This window comes from Dama dama, chromosome 21 (genome assembly GCF_033118175.1).
Source record: "Dama dama isolate Ldn47 chromosome 21, ASM3311817v1, whole genome shotgun sequence".
Taxonomy (NCBI): Eukaryota; Metazoa; Chordata; class Mammalia; order Artiodactyla; family Cervidae; genus Dama; species Dama dama.
The window spans coordinates 24,081,436-24,109,174 of NC_083701.1; the positions used below are offsets into that span (position 1 = coordinate 24,081,436).

At 40.6% G+C, this 27,739-nt stretch overlaps 1 protein-coding gene across 1 annotated transcript; it reads right to left on the bottom strand.

The window, feature by feature from the left end:
- Positions 1 to 3,530: 3,530 nt before the first annotated feature.
- On the bottom strand, positions 3,531 to 24,115 carry BPNT2 (3'(2'), 5'-bisphosphate nucleotidase 2). The gene is made up of 5 exons (XM_061123344.1): positions 23,473 to 24,115; positions 14,647 to 14,809; positions 13,475 to 13,570; positions 11,007 to 11,168; positions 3,531 to 9,390 (listed from the first exon to the last, which is right to left on the bottom strand). Exons 1-5 carry the CDS (start codon positions 23,857 to 23,859, stop codon positions 9,119 to 9,121), a joined length of 1,080 nt encoding a protein of 359 aa, XP_060979327.1. The 5' UTR covers positions 23,860 to 24,115; the 3' UTR covers positions 3,531 to 9,118.
- Between the last annotated feature and the right edge of the window lie 3,624 nt (positions 24,116 to 27,739).

Below are 27,739 nucleotides of genomic sequence, written 5' to 3' on the forward strand. Positions count from 1 at the left end.
ACTGACGAAATAAATTATGTGCATCATAGTAGTCCTGACATTTTGATTAGGCTACATATAGGTAATCTCATAAGTACATATTAATTCTCAAAACAGTGATCATCAATTTTAATTCATTATAACTCTCTTGATCATTTATAGTGTTAAGGGAAAGATAATGAACAGACTGCTATATCTGTAGATCATGCTTTTTGTCTCATAACTTTCTGATGTTTTGTAACAACCAAACGGTAAAATATCGATATCCAACAAGATAACTAAAAATAATTTAAATAGTATGTCTTCCAGAAATTGTGTGCCCTCTTACACTAACTTAAAATCGTGTTTTAAAAATTCTTTCATTGCTCAAGATATTTATTTTCTTGAAATCAAAAGGTACTAAAACATGCAAAGAATAAGGAAAATAATACTTAGAAGAAAAAGTAAACCAATGGAAAAGACCCAGAAATGACAGTGTTGATGGAATTATCAGATATAACTTTAAAACAGACATTATGTTCAAAAATAAAACATGAGTAAAATGAGGAGACAGATGGAAACTATAAAAAATAACTAACAGGAAACTTTAGAGCTAAAAATCACACAGAATAAAAAATTCTCTGGGTAGACTTAACAATGGATTAGATACTGCAGGAGTAATAACTCTTGCAAAGGCAAGAGTTGCAAAGGCAACAGAAATGAAATGGGAGAAGGCCTTCCCTGGTGGTCCAGTGTCTAAAACTCCGAGCTCTCAATGCAGGGGACCTGGATTCCACCCCTGGTCCTCTGGGACTAGGTCCCACATGCCACAGCCAAAGAACTTACATGCAACAACTAAGACCCAGTGCAACCAAATTAATTTAAAAAAGAGAGAGAGAGAAATGAAGTGGGAGACGTGACAATAAAAACTGTAGAAATTGAAGCACAGGGAGAAAAAGACTGAAAAAATAATGAGCAGAATCTCTGTGGCCCTGAGCAATAGTAAATAATCTAATGTAACAGTTGTTTAGTCGCTAAGTCCTGTTTTGTGACCCTGTGGACTGTAGCCCTCCAGGCTCCTCTGTCAGTGAGATTTCCCAGGCAAGAAAAGTAATTGCAATCTCAAGAAGGAGATTGTAGCCCTTCTTGGAGGGCTGAATATGATTTGAAGAAATAATAAGCATAAATTTTTCAAAAGCATCCCATCACACATCTAAGAATAGGTCATTACACCTTTTTTTTTTATGGAAAAAGCAGATTGCATATAGATTTGAACATGCTGAATCTCAGTGAAAGATAGGCATTTTGTGTGTTTTTTTTTTCCCATTTATTTTTATTAGTTGGAGGCTAATTACTTTACAATATTGTAGTGGTTTTTGCAATACATTGACATGAATCAGCCATGGATTTACATGTGTTCCTCATCCAGATCCCCCCTCCCACCTTCCTCTCCATCCCATCCCTCTGCACCAGCATCCCTTCCCAGTGCACCAGCCCTGAGCACTTGTCTCATGCATCCAACCTGGGCTGGTGATCTGTTTCACCCTTGATAGTATACTTGTTCCAATGCTATTCTCTCAGAACATCCCACCCTCGCCTTCTCCCACAGAGTCTAAAAGTCTGTTCTGTATATCTGTGTCTCAAGATAGGCATTTTGAAATACCAGTCCAGAATCTAGGAAAGATTCAAACTGGGGTCTCGTCAGTCTGTATGCAGTGGGAAAGATGTGGAACCCAACCTCCACCCCTCCATGATCCACTGAGATTCTCCCCCTTCACCTCCATTTTCCCCTTTAAAAACTGCCATGGCTGAGCAGAATCTTCAGGGTTGATCTCAGAACATGAGACTCCCTTCTCCCCAGCTTGCTAGTTTTTCTGATTAAAGCAGCTTTCCCTTTTACTGACACTTGCCTCTTGAATGACTGACTTTTGAGTGGTGAGCATCTGAACCTTAGTTCAGTAACAGGCATAGCAACAGAAATACCAGAAACGACCTGTAACACTCCTTAAAATTAAAATGTGCTGTGAAGATCACTAGCAACCATGAAAGTGCCTGGTATTTTTTGGCTAGATGTCTTCAGTTTGAAGTGGATACCAGGGATTTAAATTTCATCTCTACAGTGATTTAACCAAAAAAAAAAAAAAGAAAGAAAATGAGAGGGGAAGAGTGGTGCTAGATAAACAAAGCACACCCTTCACTCACTGCCCTTCCAGAGCCAACCACTTACAATAATAAATGCAATTATTAAGGGATATTGACAGAATATCTAATATGAACTCAATACTGCAAATGTCTCAGGGTAAAATCACATGTCTCAGAATTCTAAAAAACGTGTCTAGAAGTCTTTTGCTCCTTTCAGTATTCAAACAGGTATTTTCTTCCTCTTATATTTAATTGTAGCCTAGTGAGACCAGCTGGGCATGGAAGGAGTGGTAGAGAATTCCCAAACAGGCACCACTCAGAAATTCCCAGCTGGGATGGGGCTTACCCGTTGGAGAGCAAGCCCAGATATCTACCCGACCCTGCAGTTTCTGCGCTCAGTTTTGTCAGATGGGAAACACCAATCTGCAGATCTAATATTTTTTCAAGAAATCCTACGGAAACTTAACAAGCAAAATTTCCAAAAAATCATACTTTTGAGAAAAGCCATGCTTTTCAGAAAAAAAAAAGGATTTTGAAAGTGTTGAAAATGTTTTGTTTTTTTTTAAGTGTAGCTATAGAAATTGAAATAATGTTAACAAAAAGCAGCTAGAGAGTCAAGCAGTTTGCCAGTGATGGAATGAAGGGGCCTGCCCTCCTCCAGCCTGATTTATTCATCTTCCAAAGAAACCAGATTAAAAACTAAAACATCTCAAAGCAGGTGGATTACATCATTTTATCATTGACAAGACTTGAAGAAAACAAGCATCCTGGTTATCTTTCTCATCAGATTTTTCCTAACACTACTTCTCTGCCGTTTTGTTCTTCTTTAGTTCTTTCTATCCTCCCTTCATCTTAGTTAAAAAAAAAAAAAAAAAACTTAACATTCAATTGAGAGTTTTGCTAGAGGTATGTTTGTCATGTACGCCCATTTTCAAATAGATGATTTTTTGGTAAATGGTGACACACAAGAGAGTCCCATAAAATTAAGCGCTCAGACAGAAAGCAGGAGAGTTGTTACCAGGAGTGGGGGATGGCATGACTGTCCAGTGGGTAGAGGCTTCTATTTGGGACGAACAGGTTCTTCAAATGGACAGTGATGATAGTGTGTTAGTCGCTCAGTCATGTCTGACTCTGCGATCCCCTGGACTGTAGCCCACCAGGCTCCCCTGTCCCTGGAATTCTCCAGGCAAGAATACTGGAGTGGGTTGCCATTCCTTTCTCTAGGGGATCTTCCTGGCCCAGGGATTGAAACTGCATCTCCTGAATTGCAGGCAGATTCTTTACCATCTGAGCCACTAGGGATTGTAAATGTAAACACTACTCACTGTACACTTTTAAATGGTTGAAATGGTAAATCCGTTATATATATTTTACCACAGTAAAAATTTTTTAAAAGATGAAAAAAAAAAAAGTACAAGCAGCACACCATCTTTCAGACATGACCAATTTATTCAGAAAATTCAAATTTCAGTTTGGCAAAGTATATCCAGGGGCAGAGTTTGGGATAATCATTTCATTCAGAGGCAGCTACATTTTTCTAGAGCTAACTGGCCATGGGGTAGTATTGGAAGGCAAGAAAACAAAACTTTAAAAAATAACTTAGGGTGTATGGGTGATAAACACACGTATCCACAGCGGAAACCAACAAACAAGCAGCTTACACAACTGAGGCATGAGAAACACTGATGCTAGTAGAAATCCTTTATTCCACTTAGTTTGACATACATGAAGCACCTAATTTTTTCCAGATACTGGGCTAGCTGCCGGGGTCGAGGTGGAAATACAAAAATCACCAAGATGTAATCCCTGTTCTTAAAAAGTTTACAACAACCCATGTAAAAATGAGGGCAACAAGGGAGGTGCCAGAAAACTGCTCAAAAAAACTGGAAGGAGGAGGGCTTACCTCTACTTCGCAGTAGAGGCTGAAGCCGGGACCCTCTTAAATTAGGTGATATGCTTGAGGCAGGGGTTGCATGGTGAGTAAAGAGAACTCTAGTGTTGAAGCATGTCTTGGCAACAGGAATGGTCTCGCTCCTCCACAGCCTTCCACGTGTGAGAGGGTAGGCAGTTTTATTTTAACCCCTCTCATCATTAGCCCCCTATAAGAGATTGATAAGGAAGTGAAAAATTATTAAAAAAAAAAATATCCAATTTGGAAGAGGCAGGACATAGACAAGATATACCATTTCTTTGTTTTAATGTAAACTCAACTGCATATCGAGGAACTTAAGTAAAACCATTGAAAGGGGGGAAAAATCCCTCTGGCAGCACCACAGTTCATTATGGCAGAATGCTGTCTCTCCTGTTAAGACTATGAAGCTAAGCTTTGGCTACTGCCAACGGTGGATCCAAGAGTACAAAGGACACTGAAGTCCGTATTTTACACATAAATTAACGTCAATAAACAATTCCACCGTAACTGAACACAGATGATGAAGACGGCTTGGAAGAGATAATTGGGGAAGAGAGGAGAAGTCTCTCTGAAGGCTAACTGATCTAAAAATGACTTGAGATGCTGTATCTCCTACTCTATACAAGAGGAACAACTGCGTAACAGTCAACTATGTATATAACATACATCCCCCAAAGAATTCTAACACAACATACTACTAACCGAACATCACAGTTTCTGCTTTTGCAATTTACACAAATTACCTGAATGTAATACTTTAGGGAACCCTTACAAACACAGTATACATGTTATGATATTATGTATCACCCTTAACTTATGAAAGTTTGATTTATATTATCTCAAAGGAAAACTAGTATTTATAAATCTCATTTTCCCACATAATTCATTACTCATTTTAAAAAATAATTTTAAAAAGTGGCTTCCCTGTAAGCCTTTATCAACGGTAAATTAGAATGCAAACACCTGCCTGGCTTTGATAAAATTAAAAACAAACAAACAAGAAAACAAGTTTTATGACCAGCACCTCATAAAACCAAAAACCTCCCTTTGAAGTATAAAGTTCAATTCTTCTTGCCTTCTTAGTAAATGTTAATCCAAACCCTCCCCAATCTAGGAACTGTTCTGGTTAGTTACATCACAAACATATTTTTTAACATTAAGAAATTTCTGACTTGGTATCATAAATAAACAGCTAGCTTTTAAAACCAAAGTGACTCGGAGGTGACTCGGAGTTCTAGAACAAATATAATAGCACACTAAAATGGTTTAAAAGTAAAATTAAAAATCAAAATCATGGTCTTATTAATTCAAATTAAAAACCAAAGGATTATGTATCATTTCAGACTTATATACATCAAGATGCCAGTTCTTATAAAAAAGTACTTCAGTTGTAAATGCTAGATTATGCAAAAATAATTTTATATTAATTTTATTTAACTTTAATGATTTTCCCCAACTCTAATATTAAAAACATGAAAAGAACTTAAATTTTAATGGCAAAAGTTACTGTTTTCCCCATCTACTAAAAAATTTTTTTTTGTTTTCCCTTATTAACATACAATGCCCTATTGTTAAGGCACAACTTTTTTTTAGAATAAAAATGAAACCATCAATTTATTTTACACAAGTTACAAGGCAGACGTTTTTAGGCATACGCTAAAAACAAATAAGTCTTAAATTAAACCAAAATGAAATATCGTTGCTTCTACTCACAACCAATCGACACACAGCCAAGGTGAGTGGTTGTGGCTAGATTCTAAACAGTTCCCGTTTTAAACCTGCTTAAGATTGTCTCCAGAAAGCCATTTTCAAGCTGTTATCAAGGAGAGGCAAGTTGGGTACTTTCTTTTCTGAGGAATAGGGAGGGGGTGGCATGCCAGCTTTCTTTACTTACGTTGGGCAATGGGAGACAGTCATCACCTGCAAAGCCTGAGTCAAATCCAATTTCTGAATTAAACACCCTGAGACAGGGCAGCGCTTGCCTGGCCTCCCCCTTCCCCCGCCTTTCCTCCTCCCGCTCTTTCCTCAGCCACCGCCCCTACTCAATTTGCACAATATTCAAAGGAAGCACCCAGCAAACAGGAAGAATCTGCACAACTGCTACTTAAAGCACACAAACCACATGAAGCTTATTACTTCATTACATGGCCATAAACTCAATATTTAGAAACAAAGAAAAACACTAAAATTGGGGAAAGGGGACAACTGAATAACAAAGATAAATAGGACATGTCTTGTGGTCCTTATAATCCCAACTGAAGTAGGGATCAATTATGAAAACTAATAGAGATAGCAAACTTTCTCCAGCAGGCAACGCACTTGTATTTTCTGCACTTTCATTCTTCCAAGGATGGGTCAGAAAGGCTTAAGACAGAAGCCTTGGGTTATTCTTGACAGTTACTCTGTGGTTTTAAAGGTTACTTTCCTTTACTTTTTGAGGAGTCTTTAAAAAGTAATAGTCACCTTGGGCTCCGTCAGTATTAATCTCCCCCACTGGAATCCTAGTCTCAGTTCTGCCCTAAGATTTCAGCAGCCAATCACAGAGACACAGGCCTATGAGAGAATTCCAGGGTTAAGTGTTGAGGAAGGGTATATTAGTTAACAAAGAGAAGTAGAAATAAGATAACATATATTAACAAGTTAGGGAGACATGGAACAAGGTAGAGAGAAAGAGGGGCAGAGGAAGGGGACAGCTGATGGATCCTAAGGTTATTTATTGGTGCTACTTTCACTAACTGATGCAGAAAACTCAATTTTAATGGAAAACCATCCTCTAAGGGCAAAGATGAGGGAAAGGGAGATCAGGTGTTGGGTAGGTGAGAGTCACTAAGAGTAAACATTTAAAAAATACTTGTATTTATGGGAGATGTTATCTGTCTCACACAAGAAGGTATTTCTCATGGGTGTGTCCTGGCACAATATCCTACATAAATAAATACTGTTCTTTGAACTTATGTTAGTTCTGTAATGTATACTGACTTTTAGAAATGAAATGTTTTCAAATGAACTTCTTATAAAAGCACTTAAAATCATTAGTACTATGCTATACTCAACAAATCACAAAAATAATGCATTTGTCAGCCAGTATCCTAATTTTTGCACATGACACAAGCTCTCCACAAAGTCATTATCTATGTGTGGTTTAATAAAATTAAAAACTAAAGCCAAAACACCATGCTTGCTAATATGAACTAGTCCCATTTCCTAATATCCTAGTCTCTTTCCCCGAAGTTTGACACATCACAATTAGAACACACACCTACACCACAGGACTCTGGAAATGGCATATGCCTCTGCCATCTCTCCTGAGGAAAAAGATCTCCTCATCTCATTGCAAAGTAAAAAGATGAAGCCACTGGCAGTTGGCTCAGAATTCCTAAAAGTCCTGGTTAAACACCAGGTACTTCAACTGCTAAAACTTGGAATGAATTCTGATGAATGAAACCCTAGCTGTTGAGGCCCACTCCCCTGCAGGACTGGTGGCTGGTTACTGGGTAAAGGCAATGTGTGTATCACACTAGGGCTGATTCCCCAACGAGGAGTAAGGACCTCAGACGGTGTGATCTGCAAGCCTAAAGTTGTAAGCACATTCCACCCGGTGAGGATGCCTGCCCTTCCTTTGGTCAACTTTATCTCCAAGACAAGAAAATAAACGGAAAGTTGACCAAGGGTTAAAAACTGATCTAGGGTTAAAGAGAGACAGAGACGAGAAGAAAAAAGGAAACCATGAAACCCTAAGAAATCCCTCTCCTTATCAGTGTGTCATGGAACAAAACTATGGCAAGGTCATGTGAAATGACGGTACTGTTAAAGTGAAGTTTCTGACTATCATGCCGAGAGAAATCAGACATCCCAATGAGAGACGGCTCACAAGACAAAGTTCGAATTACAGTGACACTGCAAATATGTCACCTTTTCCAAACAGATTGTGCACACCTGAATAGGAAAAAAATTCATCAAAAAGCAAGATCAATCATCATTTTTTTAACCCGAAGGGAAAATACAAAGTATCTCAGGTTACTACTTTGAGAGCTTGGTAAGATTAGATCCATTTATTAATGGCAAAAGCCACCTTAACTTACTCTTGATAATGAGGAAATCTCTACAGACATGGCAAATTTTTTAAAAAGTACTAAAACAAGGCTTTTAAAAATAATGAAGGCTAGTTCAATTCACGTAACTTCAAATAACTCTCAGTTAATAACAGAATAACATTATATTTTTATAACGCCTTATAGCATATTTTACCCCTAATGAGAAAAAGTACCAAAATTCTAACGTTAAACCCTGAAACCTTAATCCAAACCTTACAAGTTAAAGATTAAATGTGGGTCAGGAGGGAAAGGACAGAACCATGCACCGTCCACAGGACAAGTGAAACTGATCATCAAGATGACAAAAATGTTGAACCCATAGGTACAAATACACGTCTCTATAAAAACAAACCAAAATGAAACAGAATATACACACACATAGAAATTACAATGCAACCATCATATATCCATATTCTCTACTACCTGGTGAACCTGTTATTAAAATTTCAAAGAAAAAAACAATTTAAGCTTTTTCTATTTTAATCCATAAGAAATATTCGGTAACAGAGAACTTGTTGCATATTAATGAATTTGCAGCTTCTTGTGCTTTCTATCTGAATTAGGGGTAAAAACCCCCAATTATTTTATTTTCAATGAGACATAACTGTATAGTAGTATTAAACACCTACACAAAACAATCCTTTCTTCAGCCCAATTCTATATGAAAGTATTAACAAACTGAAGATTCATGATATTGTGTGAAAATGGTGACTCATAACAATGTAGACTCAGCTATAGATTTTAATTCACAAATATATATATATGCGCCTTGTGTATGACAACCATACGAAAATAGTCTCAAAAATAAAGACAATACTTGAGACACGAAGCAACCCATTCTCCCTGATCCTGCATCCTATTACAGGGAAAAGAAGTCTCAGATGCTTCATAAATACTTTAAAAAGTTCGGGATGGCCTAAACCATGCATAGTCTCCACCGCTGCTTTGAAGCCTCAGCACGTCAGGCCGACCGTTCAGCTCCGGGTGGGCTGTCACCTGTCGTCAGCTTGGCTTACTTATGTCCCGTCTTCTCCAGGTCTGGGAGCTTTCTGACTAGAGCCTGGTGGTTCATCCTGATGCTGGCCAGAAGCCCCCCTTCAATGCCGTCGGAACCAGTGTAGCTAATTTCTTCACCACTCAGGGTGGTCATGTGCCCCCCGAGGGCTTTCAAGATGGCGTTGCCAGCACAGATATCCCACTTTTTGATGTATGTCACATGGATATATAGATCAGCTTTTTCTTGACTCTTATCAGGCACATCCAAGAGCGCTAAAACTTTATAACCTGCAAGAGAAACACAGGGTTCAGGCTACTGTCTGGAAGAGAGGAAGAAAGGCGTGTGCTGTCTTGGGGATGCTGTTGGCACCAGCACAGGGTATCAGGAGCTCGCTACGCTATCTCTGCAACTGCTAGGTCTAAACTTGTTTTTAAAAGTAGTTTTTTAAAGTCACAGTACAGATGTAAAACCCAAATGAGCAAAACAATACTGCAAAGTATGCAAAGTAGTTTATTAAGCTATTCTCAAGTATAAATAAACATATGCTTATAATTTTTTAAATTTAAATCTACTTTGTGGTTGTCTTCTGAGAGGTGATACCTTCAATACGAATTGTTTCCTATGGACTATACACTGAAGCTAAACACCCCCAGGTCTCCCTTGAGCGTTTAGGAAGAATGGATTAGAAAGGAGAAAGCACAAGATAAAGTTACCATCTTAAGTCTTTTGTGTAATGAGGCAGAGTTTTAAAAATAAAATAACGAAACAAACCCAGAAGAAACTGGGTCAAAAACCTGTTTTATTCTATTCCTGTTGGAAATTTTAGATATCACCTTTCCTAACCAACCAACCAACTATAAAAAAACAATGAAACCATGTTAAGAAAGACATGTATAGGTCAGCAGTAAACTAAAACTGTTAGGCTTAAAAGTTAAAAGCATTACTTTTCTATTACAGTGCTGAAAAAGGTTTTTAAACACAAATGTTTCCTACCATACTTCGCAATTTATTTGAATTAAAACACTTCTGTCATTAGCAAACAACATTTAAAACAGAGTGGGTTAAATCCAGACATGGCCTGTTTTCACACAGCCCTCAAGCTATGGGTATTTTTTGTATTTTTAATCCATGGCTGATTCATGTCAATGTATGGCAAAAACCAGTACAATACTGTAAAGTAATTAGCCTCCAACTAATAAAAATAAATGGAAAAAAGAAAAAAAAAAAACAAGGTGAAGAGGAAGTAAAGGAATATTTAGTGTTATGGAGACAGTGTAAGCAAGGATTATAGAGATGAGAATCAATATTGTATGGAAAAGGGAAAATGATTCAGTGTTGAATTGCTTTACAAAGACTCTGACCCTCCAGAAATATTAGTCATCTCCCTCTCTTTAGCCCCTGAATTCGGTCTTATTAAAATTCAAGAGGTTCTCAAAAAAAATAAAATAAAAATTGAAAAAATAAATAAATCAATCTAGTAACACTAGCCCTTAGCTGTTCTAATAACATTTAATGATGGTTCCTGCCAGCCCCTGCTAAGTACAGGGTTGTGATGGCTGGATCCTTCTTTCTCTCCGTGCGATGGTCATTGCTACACTAACAGCACAATCATTTAAAAGTCAGATCACGTATAACCACCACCAATGTCGGGAAGAGACTTGCATACATTCCAGAGTCAGAAACCGCTGCTGTGAGACTGTTTCCTTTGTGAGGCTGTCTGTACCCAAGAGGCAGGTGTGCCTGAAATCCCGCTCTCGAGATAACCAAGCAGGACACCACGCCTGTCCTAGAAGCCCCAGTGTCCACTCCCACTTCTTTCCAAGGACCAGACTCCAGTGAGCCTCCTGACGTGGGCGTGGCCACGCGGGGCACAGGGCGGGGCCCACACAGAGCAAGAACGTACCAGCTCCACCCGCTGGGATGATCGTAGTCTGGTTTCCAAACGTCTGAAGAGCCACCTGTTTGACCATTCCTGAATGCGAGCGAGACACGACAATCCTTGGGGTCTTCTCATTGTAAGAAGTGCGGGCTTTCACATTTGATCCACCGTCTACCATCGCCCAGGCTGGAAAGTAAATGTAATAGCTAGTAAAGGCACCAAGGCTTCTTAAAACCAACATACCAGGAGTGACTGGAAAAAAACTTCCCAAGAAATCTTTTATCTCCAAACAGGGAGCTTTGGTTTTCCAAGTACAAGGATCATATGTTTATTTTTTACAACAGGCACATATTAAGACAAAACTACAAGGGGCTAGACAACCATGCCCAACCAGAAGAGAGACTTGTAGGTCCTTGCTGAGGAACACCCCGGCTCTAGAGCTCCCTGCAGGGCCGCTGTCAGTCTTCACTGGACCACACTGCAACTCAACTTCCCACCTCCTGCCCTCCCTCCCACAAATCTGACCCCAAGAGATTTCTCTAGTAAACATCCTGCAGATAATAATCACAAGAAAATAATAATCAGAAGAACCCAAAGGGCAGGATCTTCTGTGATAAGTGACCTGATCTCAACAAGTCAATGTCATGGGGAGAAAGGGGACTGGAGGCTGATCTAGGTTCTAGTCTAAAAGAGCTTAACATAGTGACCTAACAACCAAAAGAAATGCTTGTCACTAAACTGGACTGTGGTCTCAGTTAACAGGTTATAAAATCCACTTCTTGAACAACTGGGGGAAATGTGACTATTGGATAAAATTGCTAATTTTATTATTAACAGTACTGTTGTTGTTTAGAAATATGTTCTTTTTAGAGATTAATACTGAAATATATGGGGTAAAAGGTCATGATCTTTGTGATTATCTCTAAAGTACATAGAAAAATAAATGAATGAATAAATAAAAGCAAATATATAAAAATATCATCAACTGTTTATCTAAAGTACATGAAAAGTCATTATCACTTTTTGAAATTATTTGTAATAAAAGTGAAATAAGAAAAGAGAAACAAAAAAATCCTCAATTCTTTTTGGAAATGATCAAAAAACACACAATTGTATCAAGAAGTGAATTTGCAATGCTGTATCTCTAGAGGTCAGTATTGTGTAAGAGAATAAAGAGAATACATCTCAGTAGATAGTACCAGGATAATTTAGATAAGAATCACTGATTTAATACTAAAAATACATATTTCAGATCACATAAGCTCAATGCATTCAATCAGAGCATTTATATGGACAAAATTATTTCAAACACCTTAAAACACAGTTACGTATTTAAATAAATATATGTGAATGATGATGATAAGGCAGTAGTGATAAGCTAAAACAACAGCTAACAGAATGTGTTCAACACTCCATCTATAAGACATGCCAACAGAAAGTCCGGTAGGAAATAATAAGCGGTTGGTACTTTGCTCCACACACTTCAGACACTACAACTTCTTTCTACTAGCTGCAGATTTCCACTGAGTGGATAGACTGTGTCCACATTTATACATCACTTCAGTAAAATGTGTACTATTCAAGCATCTCTTGCTTCTAAGAATGTCCCTCAGTGAATTAATTTTAATTAAATCTGGTAAGATTTTGATCAGCTCTGTTCTAACTGCTGCCAGCAATAATAATACCTAGCTCCCACTATAGTCAAGTATAGCTACATTCTGGTAAATACACAATAGTTGGCAGTTTGTACTGGGCAACAGCAATATGCAGCCTGGATCTGAACATCACTCCCCAAAGAGGGCACAAGCCAAACAAACCTTCGATCCAGGAAAGGAAGGTCACTCACACCTAATTAAGGGCGTACTGATTCTTTTGCAATGTTTGCTGACTAGTAAAAGCACCTTATGTTACTAAGCGTATGGTTGGTGGGTAGATTATATATTTTTATGGAATAAAGGTTTTTTAAAAATGGACACTTTACTATCCCCATTCTCCCTCCTAACATGAACAGATATGGAAACCAAGACCTATCTGCCTCGCTGGTATCAGCTTGCTCTACATTTTTTTTATTGCAGTTCTAATTATCTTTGGGCTAAAGCCACTTCACAGCAGATCCCAGAATGCACACAACCTCACGTGGAAGAGCCCAGGACCGTATCCCCAGCAACAGGATGATGGAAACAGAGAGGACCACAGCTGCTGGGTGTCCACGCCCAACTGCATTCCCTACACACTAAGGATCACTCGTCTTCATTTAACAGTTTCCATCCTCTAACCAAGTTCAGAAAGCTATGCTTTGTCATACATTACTAGTACCAACACTAAAATCCTCACTGTATCCAGTGAAGGGTGAGGTGGGTTGACTCTAATAATTGTTGAATCACAGCTGAAATTTCCACAGGACCATAAATAATACAGGAAATGACTTAATAACATTAATTCTTGGAAGCTCTAGCATATTTGTTTTTTTTTTTTCCTAGCATATTTCTTACCTGTATATTCAGAAAATGGCTTATGTATCACTCCTAGCACAGGTTTACCATTTACAGCCACACACACCATGGTAGTAACATACTTCCGAAGATCCTCTACAAGAAAAAAAAAAAACAACAACCATCCAATAACAACAATTATTAAAATAATGTTAGGACTGAATATGAAAATTGAGTCTCAGACACTCAGAAAAGATCCTGTACAAGGGATATACTCACTAAGTATTGTCACCACTGTATCAGCAAATCAATTTCAGTCTAGGAAAAACCGTTTATAAAGGAAACTCTCGATAGTCCATGTTTCTATCATCTGTTTCTGGAAACTTCTGTTTTAGAATTTGTTACTACTAGATACACATGTGTAGTGCCTTCTCCCTGTTCTCCAAGTAGTTATCCACTGAGTGTCTATTTTGGGTCAATTTCCGAGCTTAAGCACAAGAATACAAAGGAGAAAAAGAAGCCCCCACACTCAGAGAATGTACCATTTAGTTGGACAAATACATAAGCCATCAACTTTTATATACCAAGAGAATAAAGAAAAGGCAGAAATTAGATAACCTCTGGGTAAGATATAAGGCCTGGAAGAAAATCCACAGAAATGAAACAGGAGCTAGAGCTGGATGAGACAAGACAGAAATAGGAAGTGGGGGAAGTAACTCTGATTTTGCCACTTACCTTCCCTGGGTGCCTAGGATTTACTATTTTTAATTCTAAGACTAGATGCGTATGCAATAAAATCTAAATTCCCAAAATCACAAGTCAATAGCATATGGTTTATCTAAATAAATAACTCAATAATGCACACCTCAATATACAAATCAATACATAAACAAACACTTCGATAGACAGGTGTCCAATAGGAACCATTTTGTTGCTGTGACTGCCAGAAACTTCCCTTCACTAAAGAATCAGTCACACAGTGAGCCACCGTCACTGTGAGGAGGATGCCACAATATAGCGCTCAAAAAAGCTTGACAATAACTAACTGATCCACCCCAGAAGCTTCAGACCACAGTGCTTTAACCCAGCTCTCTGTCTTAAATCTAACTGGACAAGTTGTATCCATCTGGAAAAAATATTCACCACCAGGAATATACCACCTGCCCTTGTTCTGGTTCTCTAATACATAAAGGCAATATCCAGTCTGAGATCAATTTTAACTGAAAAGTCACCCGTGTATTCCTGCGTGGCATCCAGTGGGTCAATCCAGACGGTGACGCTCTCTGCCGGCACCTCCTGGGGAGTGGCTATTTCCTTTAGGATGTCTTCAGGAATCTTCCGATCCCACAAGATCACCTCCTGATCAGCTGCATCCACATGTTCCTCCGTATTGATCTGTATCAATGGTTGAGAATGGTTGACAGTTTAAAAGGTTTTAAAGAAAAAAAATCACTACTTGGAAAAAGCACAATAGAGAAAAACAATTTAGACAGAATCTCCCAAATTGAAAGCAGATAAATCAGTATTTTTATTTCAAGGAAATTCTTTGCCAATGAAAATATATAAGAAATTCCAGATATGTTGTCTTCCAGTGCTTTCCAATTGAATATTCGAACTTAGCTTGTTGTATAAGCAGGACAGAGAATCTAGAGAAATATAAAAAGAAACTAAGCATCACAGAAACAAGCTATTTAAAACTTAAAGATATTTAGGGAAAGAGATACATTTAAAAATGTGACAATGGACTGACAATGTTATGGAAAACTGAATACAACAGTAAGAGAAAAGTGATAATGGATTTAAAAGCAGGCCTTCAAAACAATGATAAAGACGTCAATTCTCCCATCTGCAAACTGTAGATTTAAAGTAATTCCAATCAAAATCCCTAAAGGTTTTTTTTTTAATCTCTTCTTAGAAATGGAACAAGCCATTTGGGAGAAAGTAGAAAAAAGAAAAAATATATGTGCATGTAAATGTCATGGTGGGGTGACTTTCCTTAACATATTTTGGCTTTTTCCCCAGCGTCACTGAGGTATAATTGACAAAGCTGAATGTATTTAAAGTATACAAGACGAGATGATATACATGCACATTGTGCAGTAAGTACCACAATTAAGTTAATTAATGTATCTACCACTTCATGTATTTCCGTGGTGAAAACACTTATGATCTACTCTCAAAGCAGATTTCATGTATATAATACAATAATGTAAACCACAGTCACCTCGATGCACATTAGATGCTCAGAACTTACTCATCTTAATTATAAAATGAAAGTGCATACACTTGACCAACATCTCACCCTTTACCCCATCCCCTGGAATATGGTAACCACCATTCTACTTTTTCTATGAGTTTGACTTTAAAAAAAAAAAAAAAAAGATTCCACATATAGGTGATACCATACAGTGTTTTTCTTTGTCTGGTGTATTTCTCTTAGCATAACACCTTCCAAGTCCATCTATGTTGTCCCAAATGGCAGGATGTCCTTCTGTTTAAAGCCTGAATAGCACTCCATCGTACGTGTATCACATTTTAAAAAATTAATTTATGCATAGATGGACACTTACCTTGGTCTAGCTAAAGTTTTGTCAATTTTACCTTTTGGAAAAAAACCAGAGACCTGTATTGCTGGGAGTGCTCACGGGCCACTTGAGGGGATTTAGGGGTGGAGGGGGTTGCAGGTAAGGAGTCAGTGGCTATGGCAAGCTTCCTGACGGCATTTATGAAGAGGTTGCTAGCAGCCCTCTGCTGAGTTCTGAGTCCTGACTTAGGTGCTCCCATGGCTCCCCCCAGCCCTCAGACACACAGACCACCGCAGTCAGCCAGGTGAGGTGAGAAACGAGGCGGCCTCTTGAACAGTGTGCAAGGTGTACATGTACACACTCTTGTGAGTGGAAGCACAGTCTGAGGGGTCTCTCCTGGCACTGAGCTGTACTACCGTGACAGAGGGGCAACGCAAGAGAAGTCAAAATATTCCTCTTACTCTCTTCAACGCATTTTTGGATTTTTTTGCCCCAGCAGTGTGTTGAAACATCTCTGCTATACTCCCAGACTTCCATAAAGGAACTCTTATCCATGGGAGACTGCCAAAATCAATGTTCTATGAGGGAGTGACAGCAGAGAATTCCTCTTCTGCCACCTTGCAGATATTACCAGAAAGCATTTGGGCTACACAGCCCACATCTTAATGACAACACTAGGCCACCTTGGATGATGCAAAAACCACAGAATATACTTAAAACAACAGATGTGACTCTGGGAAAAGAGAAGCAGTTCCTGGGTCTCAATCACTACTTTTGTTGTTGTTCAGTTGCTCAGTTGTGTCCAATTCTTTTCAACTCCATGGACTGCAGCACCCCAGGCTTCCCTGTCCTTCACCATCTCCCGGAACTTACTCAAACTCATGTCCACCGAGTCAGTGATGCCATCCAACCATTTCATCCTCTGTCGACCCCTTCTCCTCCTTCCTTCAATCTTTCCCGGCATCTTGATCACTATAGTTTCACAAAAATGGTAGTGCCAAGTCTGAGTGGCAACCACTGTCCCTTATGATTAAGATCTCTGCCTACAGTTCATCAGCTTCTTCATATTCTTTCAACTGACTATGTGCTAAAAAGGTACAGAAATGTGCTTGACAAAATCTTCACTGAGAGTCAGGTTAGGGAGAAACAAGCAGAGTAAGCGAGTAAGAACATAATAGCACAATTACCTGACCTGCTTTTGAACAAGAGCTATTTGTTACCTGCTACTACCATGCCACACTGACAAATTTAACAAACCACTCCCACCATTATAAACAGCCTTACCAACTCAATTCCTTTCCATGCTCCACCAGCTAGTTAAGCCCTAGAAATTCTACCTCCCAATTCTAAATAACTGTCATTGTGCTTCCCAGGTGGCTCATATGGTAAAGCGTCTGCCCACAATGCAGGACACCTGGGTTCGATCCCTGGGTTGGGAAGAGCCCCTGGAGAAGGAAATGGCAACCCACTCCAGTATTCTTGCCTGGAGAATCCCACGAACAAAGGACCCTGGTAGTCTACAGTCCATGGGCTCACAAAGAGTCAGACACAACTGAGCGACTTCACTTTCTTTCTATAGTTAAGAAAATTCTACTTTGAACCCTCTCTCACTTGGATTTCAAAAATAGCCTTGATTGCTCTTGCCTCCAACTGTGCATTCACTGAAGCATTCATTCATTCAATAATGATTTAATGACTACATATCGTAAACTGCTTTGGGCAATGGGATATAATAATGAACAAAACAGACCAATTATTGCCTTTAGGAGGCTTTCCTTCTCAACCAGGCAACCTGCTATCTTCCTAAATCAGATGGTGCCGCTCCCTGCTAAAAACCTTCCAGTGACACTCACAGTGACCTTTGCAAAAGGGCTGCCAAGGGCTGCTGACCTGAGTCTGAGGACTGCAGGGGAAACAGTGATGGAAAGCGCCCACTCTGGCCAGACACCAGTGTAACCATTTGCATGAGTTATTTTACAACAGTAGGTCCCATGAGGAATGGGAAACAAACAAGCCACCACCAATTGAAGAATCTAGGAAAGGTTAAAAGGAAATGCCACATGTCTTACCAACCTCCCAGGATCTTAGGGTCTTGATTTCTTGTTCCTCAGTTCCCTGGTGAGGGCTGAGACAGGCAGTAGTGATGAGAGTAGAAAGTGGATGGATTCTTGCTGGAATCCATCTTGGTTGAACAATGCCTGCGCCACCAGGAAGGACCCTGAGCCAGTACGACTGGACAGACAACCCAGAAAATAATCTTATCACCATAAAACCCAAGACTGTGAGCCATGCGGCAGACCAGTCCTCCTTAGTTTCTTTACCCTCTTGCTCTCTGCCTGGGCACCCTTCCCAATAAAGTCTCTTGCTTTGTCAGAAAGAAAAAAAAAAACACAAAAACCCTTCTAAACCCTTCTAAAGGTTTCTCATTACACAGAGATAAAATCCAGACTCTTAAAGTACATCCAGGATGATCCGGCTCCAGTACCCTTTCTCTATCTGCACCTTATTTACTCCATCCCAGACTCACTTGGCTTCAGGGAATGTCCTCTCCTGTTCATACACCTTTCCTCAAACCTCTGTATGGTGGCATGCCTGCTTTTCATCGTTCAGTTCTGGGCCCACAGGAAAGTGCCTCAGAGTGGCCTTCCCTGACAAACATGGCCAAAGCAGAACCCCACCCCACAATGCCAGCACTCTTCCCACGTGATCTTATTTATTCTTCTTCAAAGCCCTTGTTAGTATCTGAAATCAACATGTTTGTACATTTGTCATCTACCTTGACCCACTAGAATGTAAGTTCTGTAAATTTAAGGTCAGCTTCCTTCATTACTATAGCTCTGTACTCACTGCCCAAACCAGGGCCTGGCACAGCAGATGCTAAATAAATACTTCGTGATTGACAGCACCAGCCTTCATCAATGTAGTTTCATTTCTTCCCTGTAACACTTTCTATTCAATCTACCTCATCACCCATTACTGTCTGGGTCTCAGTCTTCACCAGGGAATTGGAGAATAAGAAATCAAGACCCTAAAATACAGTAAATGCCATTCATATGACAGTTCAGTTACTCTGGGGCCAAAGAAACTTTGGGTCAATGCTTTAAGAAGGCAGTATTTACCGTATTTCTCCATAGATCATTACATCCTAATAAGTGTTTAGATACACTGTGCTTTCAGTAGGCATTCAATAACTATTTTCTAAATGGATACACAGGGTTCTCCAGCTGTCTTTTTTCTCCTTCCACTGGACAGAAGCCTTTTACTGTCAACTACTACCTCTCAAATATATCCCTAACAAATAATTAAACATGCTCCTGTGTTACACCTTAAAAACAAACATGAAACAAAAAAATCCATAGAACCTTCTCTTGGCTAGAATGTAACACTCTAGTCAAGTTCCTTAGAGCCCAACTTCTTGTCTTTACTTAGTGTCTCTATTCTCTATTTCCTTACTTCTCATCTTCTTCTGCTTCCTTCCCATCAAGAGAACTCTCACAGAATTTACCTATGACCTGCATACAGAACCATTATTAGAAGTATGTGGTCTATCACCACACTGCCTGAGTCCATTCCAGCTCCTCGTTTTACTTGATAGGTGACTTACCTATGTTAGTTACTTCATCTTTCTGAGCTCCAGTTACCTTATTGCTAAAAATGGATGATAAATATATATTCCTATTAGGTTCTTTGGGTGAATCAATGAAATACTCGGGGTAGTGCTTAACCCAGAGTAAGCACTTAATAAAAGCTGGCTGCTATTATTCTCACTGTTTTGAAATTAAATGACTGTTTTCAGTTTTTTGTGATCCTCGGTCCCCAGGCCCTCATTTACCCTTTCACACTTCTCAAGTGTGTACTCCTTTTCTAGCAATTACTCCTGTTGAGAGAGAAGAGTCTAGCTCTCATCTCTGAGGTCAAGGATAGTACAGACCCAAGACTCCTACCAGCTAGGAGTATCATGCTTTATCATCAAATAAATCACTGCCAAAAAGTTTTGACAAGTCAAGGTCAGGAGCCCCTCAAAAAGAGAGGTCCCTAACCAGATCTGAGACACGTGCACCCCAATGTTCATCGCAGCACTGTTTATAATAGCCAGGACATGGAAGCAACCTAGATGCCCATCAGCAGATGAATGGATAAGGAAGCTGTGGTACATATACACCATGAAATATTACTCAGCCATTAAAAAGAATTCATTTGAATCAGTTCTAATGAGATGGATGAAACTGGAGCCCATCATACAGAGTGAAGTAAGCCAGAAAGATAAACACCAATACAGTACACTAACACATATATATGGAATTTAGAAAGATGGTAACAATAACCCTATATGCAAAACAAAAAAAGAGACACAGATATACAGAACAGAATTTTGGACTCCGTGGGAGAAGGCGAGGGTGGGATGTTTCGAGAGAACAGCATCGAAACATGTATATTATCTATGGTGAAACAGATCACCAGCCCAGGTTGGATGAATGAGACAAGTGCTTGGGCCTGGTGCACTGGGAAGACCCAGAGGGACTGGGTGGAGAGGGAGGTGGGAGGGGGGATCGGGATGGGGAATACATGTAAATCCATGGCTGATTCATGTCAATGTATGACAAAAACCACTAAATATTGTAAAGTAATTAGCCTCCAATAAAAATAAATGGAAAAAAAAAAAAAGGGGAGAGGTCCCTGTACTTTAAATCAAAACTATAAGCAGCAGCTCAGTGGCTACAAATCCATTGCAAAAATCTATCTTCAGTCTTCATTCTCATCATTATCTAGAAGGATACAACAAGAGAGAGTGCCACATAAATGGCTGCAGTTACTTTTATTTCTATACTGAAATCAGAATTGCCGATGAGTTTAGGAAGAGGAGGAATGCTGCCCTGAGGACTCTCCCAAGATCCCAAACGAGAAAGGCTGAAGACAAAGGGAATCAAGAGGTCCTAGGTCAAACTCTGAGTTTTCTTAGAACGTGCCCTGCTTTGGAGTGGGGCTTCTCAACCTGAACACCAATTGAAAAATCAGGCCAGATCATCCCTTATGAAGGAGGAATGTCCTGTGCATTCTCAAGACTTTACCCTCTACCTACTGGATGACAACAGCGTGCTGCCTCCAGCTGCAAGAACCCCAAATCTCCAGACATTGCTACATGTCCCCTTGGGGCAAAACTGTCCCCAGTTCAGAGTAAGTGACACCTGCAGTATCTCGTTACTAAGGGGTGAACAGCAGACAGGAGCGCTCAAGCCTCTGACTCCATTTGTGTAGCGCATCAGGGTAAAAAGAGGATCTGAGGCTTCTCAATGCTAATTTTCCCTAAGGACCTAAACTAAGTGGTACTCAAGATCGTCACTGAAAAATTTCAGTGAAATTTTTGAAGGTGAGGCTTCAAAAATAACTCGACATTTAAGACTGTACTTCTGGGTGTTGAAGGAAGAGAAAGAAGAAAGGAAAGAATCTAGGACTGAGTCACTACCTAGACAGCTACATCTGGCCTCTAGTCTAACAACATACTGACAAAAGGAGACAGCTCATCATGATACCATCCTACTCTGATTTCGTCTAAATGAACCTAACTTCCTCTATTCCAATCACCATCCAACTAGAACACAAAAGAAGGACCCGCAAACATTCAGCCACGAGAAAACAAAGCTATTTTACACAAAGGCAGACATCAACATCTGTAAAAAGCTTAGTTTTTGTGTTTAACAAAATGCAGCTTGTCACTCTTGGCAGCAATTCCCTTAGCATTTGTTAGTAAGAGAGAAAACAAATGCAGAATCCTGTGGAAGCTACCCACAGGATTAACGTTTTGGTAGAGGTGGGGTGGGATGGAATTCATGTTTGAACACACATGTACATATGGCTATACATTTTCAATATTTAAAAATATTTTTGAACTGATCTTTTTTTAAAAAAGTCAACTCTACTGTTATATTTCACTATTATTGCTTTCAAACTTTTACAATTTTACATTTTCCCAAGGAGATCATACTTTAGGTTCTAAACAGCCTCCTAAAGGTAGTTCTAAAGGTACTTCATATAAACTGTGAAGCGGAGTGTCAAGAGTCTCAGGGCTCCCATTTGGAAGGTGGGCAAAATAAATTTTACTTCTTAAAGTTGCTGTGAGGACCAAGTCAAGTCTTATGTAGTAAGGACTATACTAGCTAAAACAATAATCAATTAATGATTACTATTACTATTGTTGTAACTGTTTACACCAAGTTTTCTGAAACTCCTGTTTCTCCAACAAACTCTTAGGGAACATCATGTGCTTCAGAGAAATGAAAAAGAACTTTTATAAGCACATCTTATATCTAGATGCAAACACAAGGTAAGTATCACTTGTGATGGTAAAGTGCCAAAGGACAAAAGAAAAACATGAAACATTCTGTTTTGTTGGAGAACTATCATGTCAACTACATCTGGTCCCCAGCAGCTCATGATATGAAAGCCAAAGTTCCTTCCCGCTGCGAAAAGAAAGTTTAAAAGGAAAGAAAAAAGAAAAAGACGAAGAAAGAAAAAGGAATAACAGGAAAGACTGGAGAGAGGGTTACACACGATAATTCTACAAAGACAATACTCTCTTACAAGAACAGTGAAAAGTCAGATACCTTCCCCAAAAGCAGCGGTTTACATTTCACTGTTTATCTAATTAATGAAATTCCACTGCAAACAATTTTTCTTCCCCATCGCCAAAACCCACTGTTAGGTGAGTTAACACCTACACTTAGGAAGTAACCACACTATGTGAGCTCTTCCTCTGGACTATAATACATTTTTTAAAGGTTTATGCATTCAGCAGCAGCTGCACTGAAATGATAAAGTTTAAAGGTATTAACAACAAATCTGAAATGTCTGGATTTCCCTAAGAAAACGTCAATTTCTTCCCCCCGAAACGTTCTTCAATTCTCATTCTTTGGAGTAAGTATGGGCCAGAAGGGTGAAGTCAAGTTGCTGGGAATCATACTCCCAAACACTCCTTGAAGGGCCCCTCAAATATATGCCATCAAGATGGTCCTGATGAGTCCACAGCTAAGGTAAACCGTGGTCACACTAGTCACAAATGCCTTGCATACTAACAGCTCTGAGGCAAGACAGACGTCTACAGTTCCTGGTCTTCAGCTGGCTCCTAGCAGGTCCACCAGAAAATGTGTATCGACACTTCCAGCAACTAAACCCAAGAAAGATAGAGGGCCTCGGTGATTCTAGCCCTAACCTTTCATTTTACAGAAAAGCCCGCAGCAGGGAGTGAAGTTAACTTTCTCAGCCTTCGAATAGCAGGGATACCAGACCCCAGGGCTCCAGATCCCCGGTGCCCAGCGGACGCGCACACCAGGGGAGGAGCCAGAAGGGCCAAGTCCACGACTCGCGACCTCTCCCAGCTCTTCCACCAACTCTTCAGTGTCACCTTGAGCACCTCAACTTGTGTTTCTACATCCCCAGATCCGCCCAATTGGAGCCAGAGCCCGACGGCCACGGGCTGTCGGAGAAGTCCAGGTGCCCGGGCCCGCGCCCACCCGGCCCGGCCCGCGCGGCGCCCACCTGCACGCTGGGGAAGGCGGTCTTGAGCAGGTAGAACATCTTGCGGTTGGACAGCACGTCCCCGCTGGTCATCTTGTCGTCCGCCCCCTCGCGCGTCTTCCCCTTGGACTTCTCGTGGAGGACGTTGCTCTCGCGTACGCGCCGCACCTCCTCGCCGCCGCGCACGGCCGCCAGGACCGACACGGCCAGCATCTCGCGCAGGTCCACCGTGCCCCCGTCGGCCGAGGCCGCGGGCCCCGCCGCCCCCGCGCCTGGCTCGCCGCCCAGGCCGAAAAGGCTGAAGCGGCCGGCCAGGAAGCCCGAATAGAGGTGGTAGAGCACGCCGAGCCCCAGCAGGCAGAACACGGCCACCCCCAGCGGGGACAGGCGGATGCCCATGGGGGCCATGGCGGGAGGCCGGGCGCTCGGGGCGGTGGCCCTCACAGGCCTCCCCGCACTCCCGAGCAGGGCGCCGCACGGTCTATACCGGCGCTAGCTCCCCGGCGCCCGCGCGCCCCATCGCTCCCTCCCGGGAAAGACCGAGCCGCGCTGAGAAGCCCCCTGCCACCGTTCCGAGCGCCCGACTCCCCCGGGGCAGCCCGCTCCCCGCTGCAGAGCCGGCCAGCGGGTCTCGCTTCCACGTTAGCCAACGGCCCGAGGTGAAAGGGGAGCGTGGGTGTGTATCCGGGTTACGCGGGGGGCGGGGCGAGTCAGGCTCCTCCCTCGGGGGCGGGGCGGCCGGCCGGGTGACTGGGAGGCGCTGGACCGCTCCGCCTGCGCTGCTCCGGTCCGTAGGCGGTGTTCGGGTTTTGAAATCTTTACGGGGTGTGGCGGAATTACTTCCGAAGCACAGGATGCCGAGTGCCTTGTGGAAATTCAAATTAAATCTTTCTTTGAACGACACACTGTATGGCCGAAATAGAGTCTTAGGGACAGTCTAAACTTCCCATCACTCTGATTATTGAGGAAAGGAGGACACAACGAGGCGTTTTAAATCTATGCCTTTTCGTCGACGTTTGTGTGGACCGAGCCTGTAGCTTTAAATCGCCTCTCGGCGCTCTTCCCGGCAGAGCGGGGAATTGGGCGGGGCTGAGAAGAAGTTTGGTTGACTTTATTCTGCTGGCACCCCTGTCTGAACGCAGATGCGTTTATGTCTGTCTGTATGTATAGATTTTCCCTTGTACCTTCACCTGCCAGAATGAGCCATCCTCTGTGCAGGTGAAGAACTTACCTTGGTTCTGGGCTTCCAGTGTGTGAGAATACACTCCCGGCTTTCCTCATTGCCAAGTCCACTTTACCCACACCTTCCTCCCAAAGACTGAGAGGGGAGAGAAATTGCCTGCGAGACTCCACTTGATGTAAAGATTGTCCCAGGATGATCAGTCTACAATATGTAATCTTTGAATCAGTGTAAGCCCTTCATATGTACTTACAGAAGCGTTTAAAAGGAGTGACTGCCTTCTACTATGCTAGGGATTTTAGCCATAATAACAAGTATTCACTAAATTTAAATAAATATTATAATAAGTATTAATGTTTATCTTCCATCCTAACAGTGAACATTAACGTGAGCAGTATTTTATAAATGTTAGAATATTTATTTAAAATCAACTTAAAATGTAGCCAGTTTTACTGTTTATGGCCAAAAGTCATTGGGTTTAAATGAGCTTGAATATTAACGACCTTAAAAACTGCAGGTATATAGAATGAATTATGAACATCAGTTGCTGAGCAAGTCATCAGAGACAGGCAGGCTTCTACATATTTCCTTAGAGTTTAGGGCACTGATAGAATTTGCATGTGGTTATACAGATACAATAAAGGAAGACCATAGATTGGTTTCCTTGCTTAAAAATAATCACAGCACAAAATCACGTACAAATACAGATCAGTGTAGTAACAGCCCCTGAGTGCTGACAGCACCAAATCTCAAGGAACCGGCACTGTCCTGGTCAGCTTTGGAGAGCAACTTCACAGTTAAGCCAAGCTGCTTTCCAAAGAAATCTGAAAGTGAAGGTCACAGGGTAATTATGGTTACTGAATCCAGGGATAAATACAAAGACTGGGCTTGAAGTGAAGGCTTAATTAACTTCAACAGAACCACCCCATGAGATCAGCAAAAGATAGGAATTGGCTGTAGTTTTGAAATATTAAAAACATTGTGGAAAGGTCTGGCTGAGACTTGTAAAAATAATCAGCAGTATATTCCAAGGATATTGGAAAGCAGTATTGGGCTATGCTCGCTGGCATTCTACAAAGCCTCAGTGAGACACAGAGAGAGTTACTAAAAGCTCTGAGGCATTTATACTGCAGGAAAGGTGCTAAGAATTGAGAGAGAAAATACTAAGGCACATGCACAGAATGAGACTGTTTAAAGATCCAAGTGTTTTAGTATTCAGGTGACAATTGATAACAGCTGATAGATATTGATAAATGGTAGCATGTAATCATGAAGAGAAACTTTATGACAAGAAGAACAGTTTAACTAGTTCTCTGTGGGACAGTGATGTTGTCTTGGAACCTTCATAGGAATTTGATAAAAAGAAATTTGAATTTTCAGTAACAAGTTGCTAGAAACTTTGTTGTTGTTTTGTCACTCAGTCCTGTCCACTCTTTGCGACCCCATGGACTGTAGCCTGCCAGGCCTCTGTGTCCATGGGATTAACCAGGCGAGAATACTGGAGTGGGTTGCCATGCCCTCCTCCAGGGGATCTTCCCAACCCAGAGATCGAATCCATGTCTCCTGTGTCTTCTGCTTTGGCAGGCAGATTATTTAGCACTGAGCCACCAGGGAAGCCGGCTAGAAGCTTCTATGAACCATATAATGTTCATATATGAAAATTATATGAAAGTAAATATAAAATGATAGGTTTTTGAATTGAGGTGAATTGATCTTTCAAAAATAATCTTCTATAGGGGTTAAAAATGATGAGGACTGCCTAATGTTTCTTCTGTATAAGTATTGATAGCAATGAGAATTGACAAACAGCAGGAACTTCTTTGACCACCTTCCATGTAACTGGCTTGCTTGACCCTGCTCTCTACTCTCCATGTGCCCAAACCTAGTAAGGGTATGTGTTCTTGGGGTACCTGCTCCCTTTCATTCCCTCTAGTAGAACTTTGTGTACATCATGAGTTTTATTTCAACCGCATTTTGCCACTGTGGTTATTATTATAAATACATGTAAGTTAAATATCATGTAAAACAGTCAAATGTGAGTATAAAGCTGAAAGCATTAAATGTCCTGATTAAGATGAGTCACCCAAAACAAAAATTGCCATCAAATTAAATGTTGGAGCAAAAACTGATTATGAAGAAAAAGAACTGTGTAAGTTCAAACAGATGCTGAGGTCAGATTGCTCAACTTTAAACAAACCAAGTTGGTCATTCTGTGAATGGTGCTTTACCCATAGAGTTGACGCTGCAACAATAGCAAAGAAAAGTCCTGCCTTATACTATAAGACCAGTGATTATATATTTACATCTTCGAAGTGCCTAAGGGACTTCCCCGGTAGCTCAAGAGGTAAAGAATCTGCTTGCAGGGCAGGAGACATGGGTTCGATCCCTGGGAAGACTTCCTGGAGAAGGAAATGGCAGCCCGCTCCAGTATTCTTGCCTGGGACATCCCATGGACAGAGGAGCCTGGCAGGCTACAGTCTATGGGGTTGCAAAGAGTCAGACATGACTTAGCGACTCTACAACAACAACAAAGTGCTTAAGATGTCTAGTCTGTTCCACAATTCCCTGCTTTGAGTTTTCTCAATTAACTGACTCACTCTGATGACATCAGACACGGACCTTTCCTGAACACCTGGGTGGTTTTGCTCCCTTCCTACAAGAACCACCTCCCCTTCAGTTTTTCATCAAGTGTGAAATGTCAGACCCACTTACAGAACATTATTAAGATCTTAAGTGATTATGAAGATATTCTGGTTTGTCTGAATGACTCCTGACCCCAAAATTTACCTTAGAGAAATATAACGTGTTTGTGATAAATCTCTTCCAGTTAGATTCCTTGTATTTTCCTCTTTTATTTTTTGTATAAAAGTAAATTTTAGAGGTACAGTTAAATTAACTAAAGGTTCAGGGTAATTGAATCCTAAGTAAAATTAGTTTTTTCTACTTTACTGAGAAAATAAAACAATGAACTGATGGCATTTCTTCATGTTTAAGTATTAAACTTCCAAGAAGAGTATTATTGGTATATGCCTCCCTTAAGTAACTTAATATGATAAAAACAATAATTCTGTTTTTTAATACATCAGTTACATGATGTTTGCTTCTGCC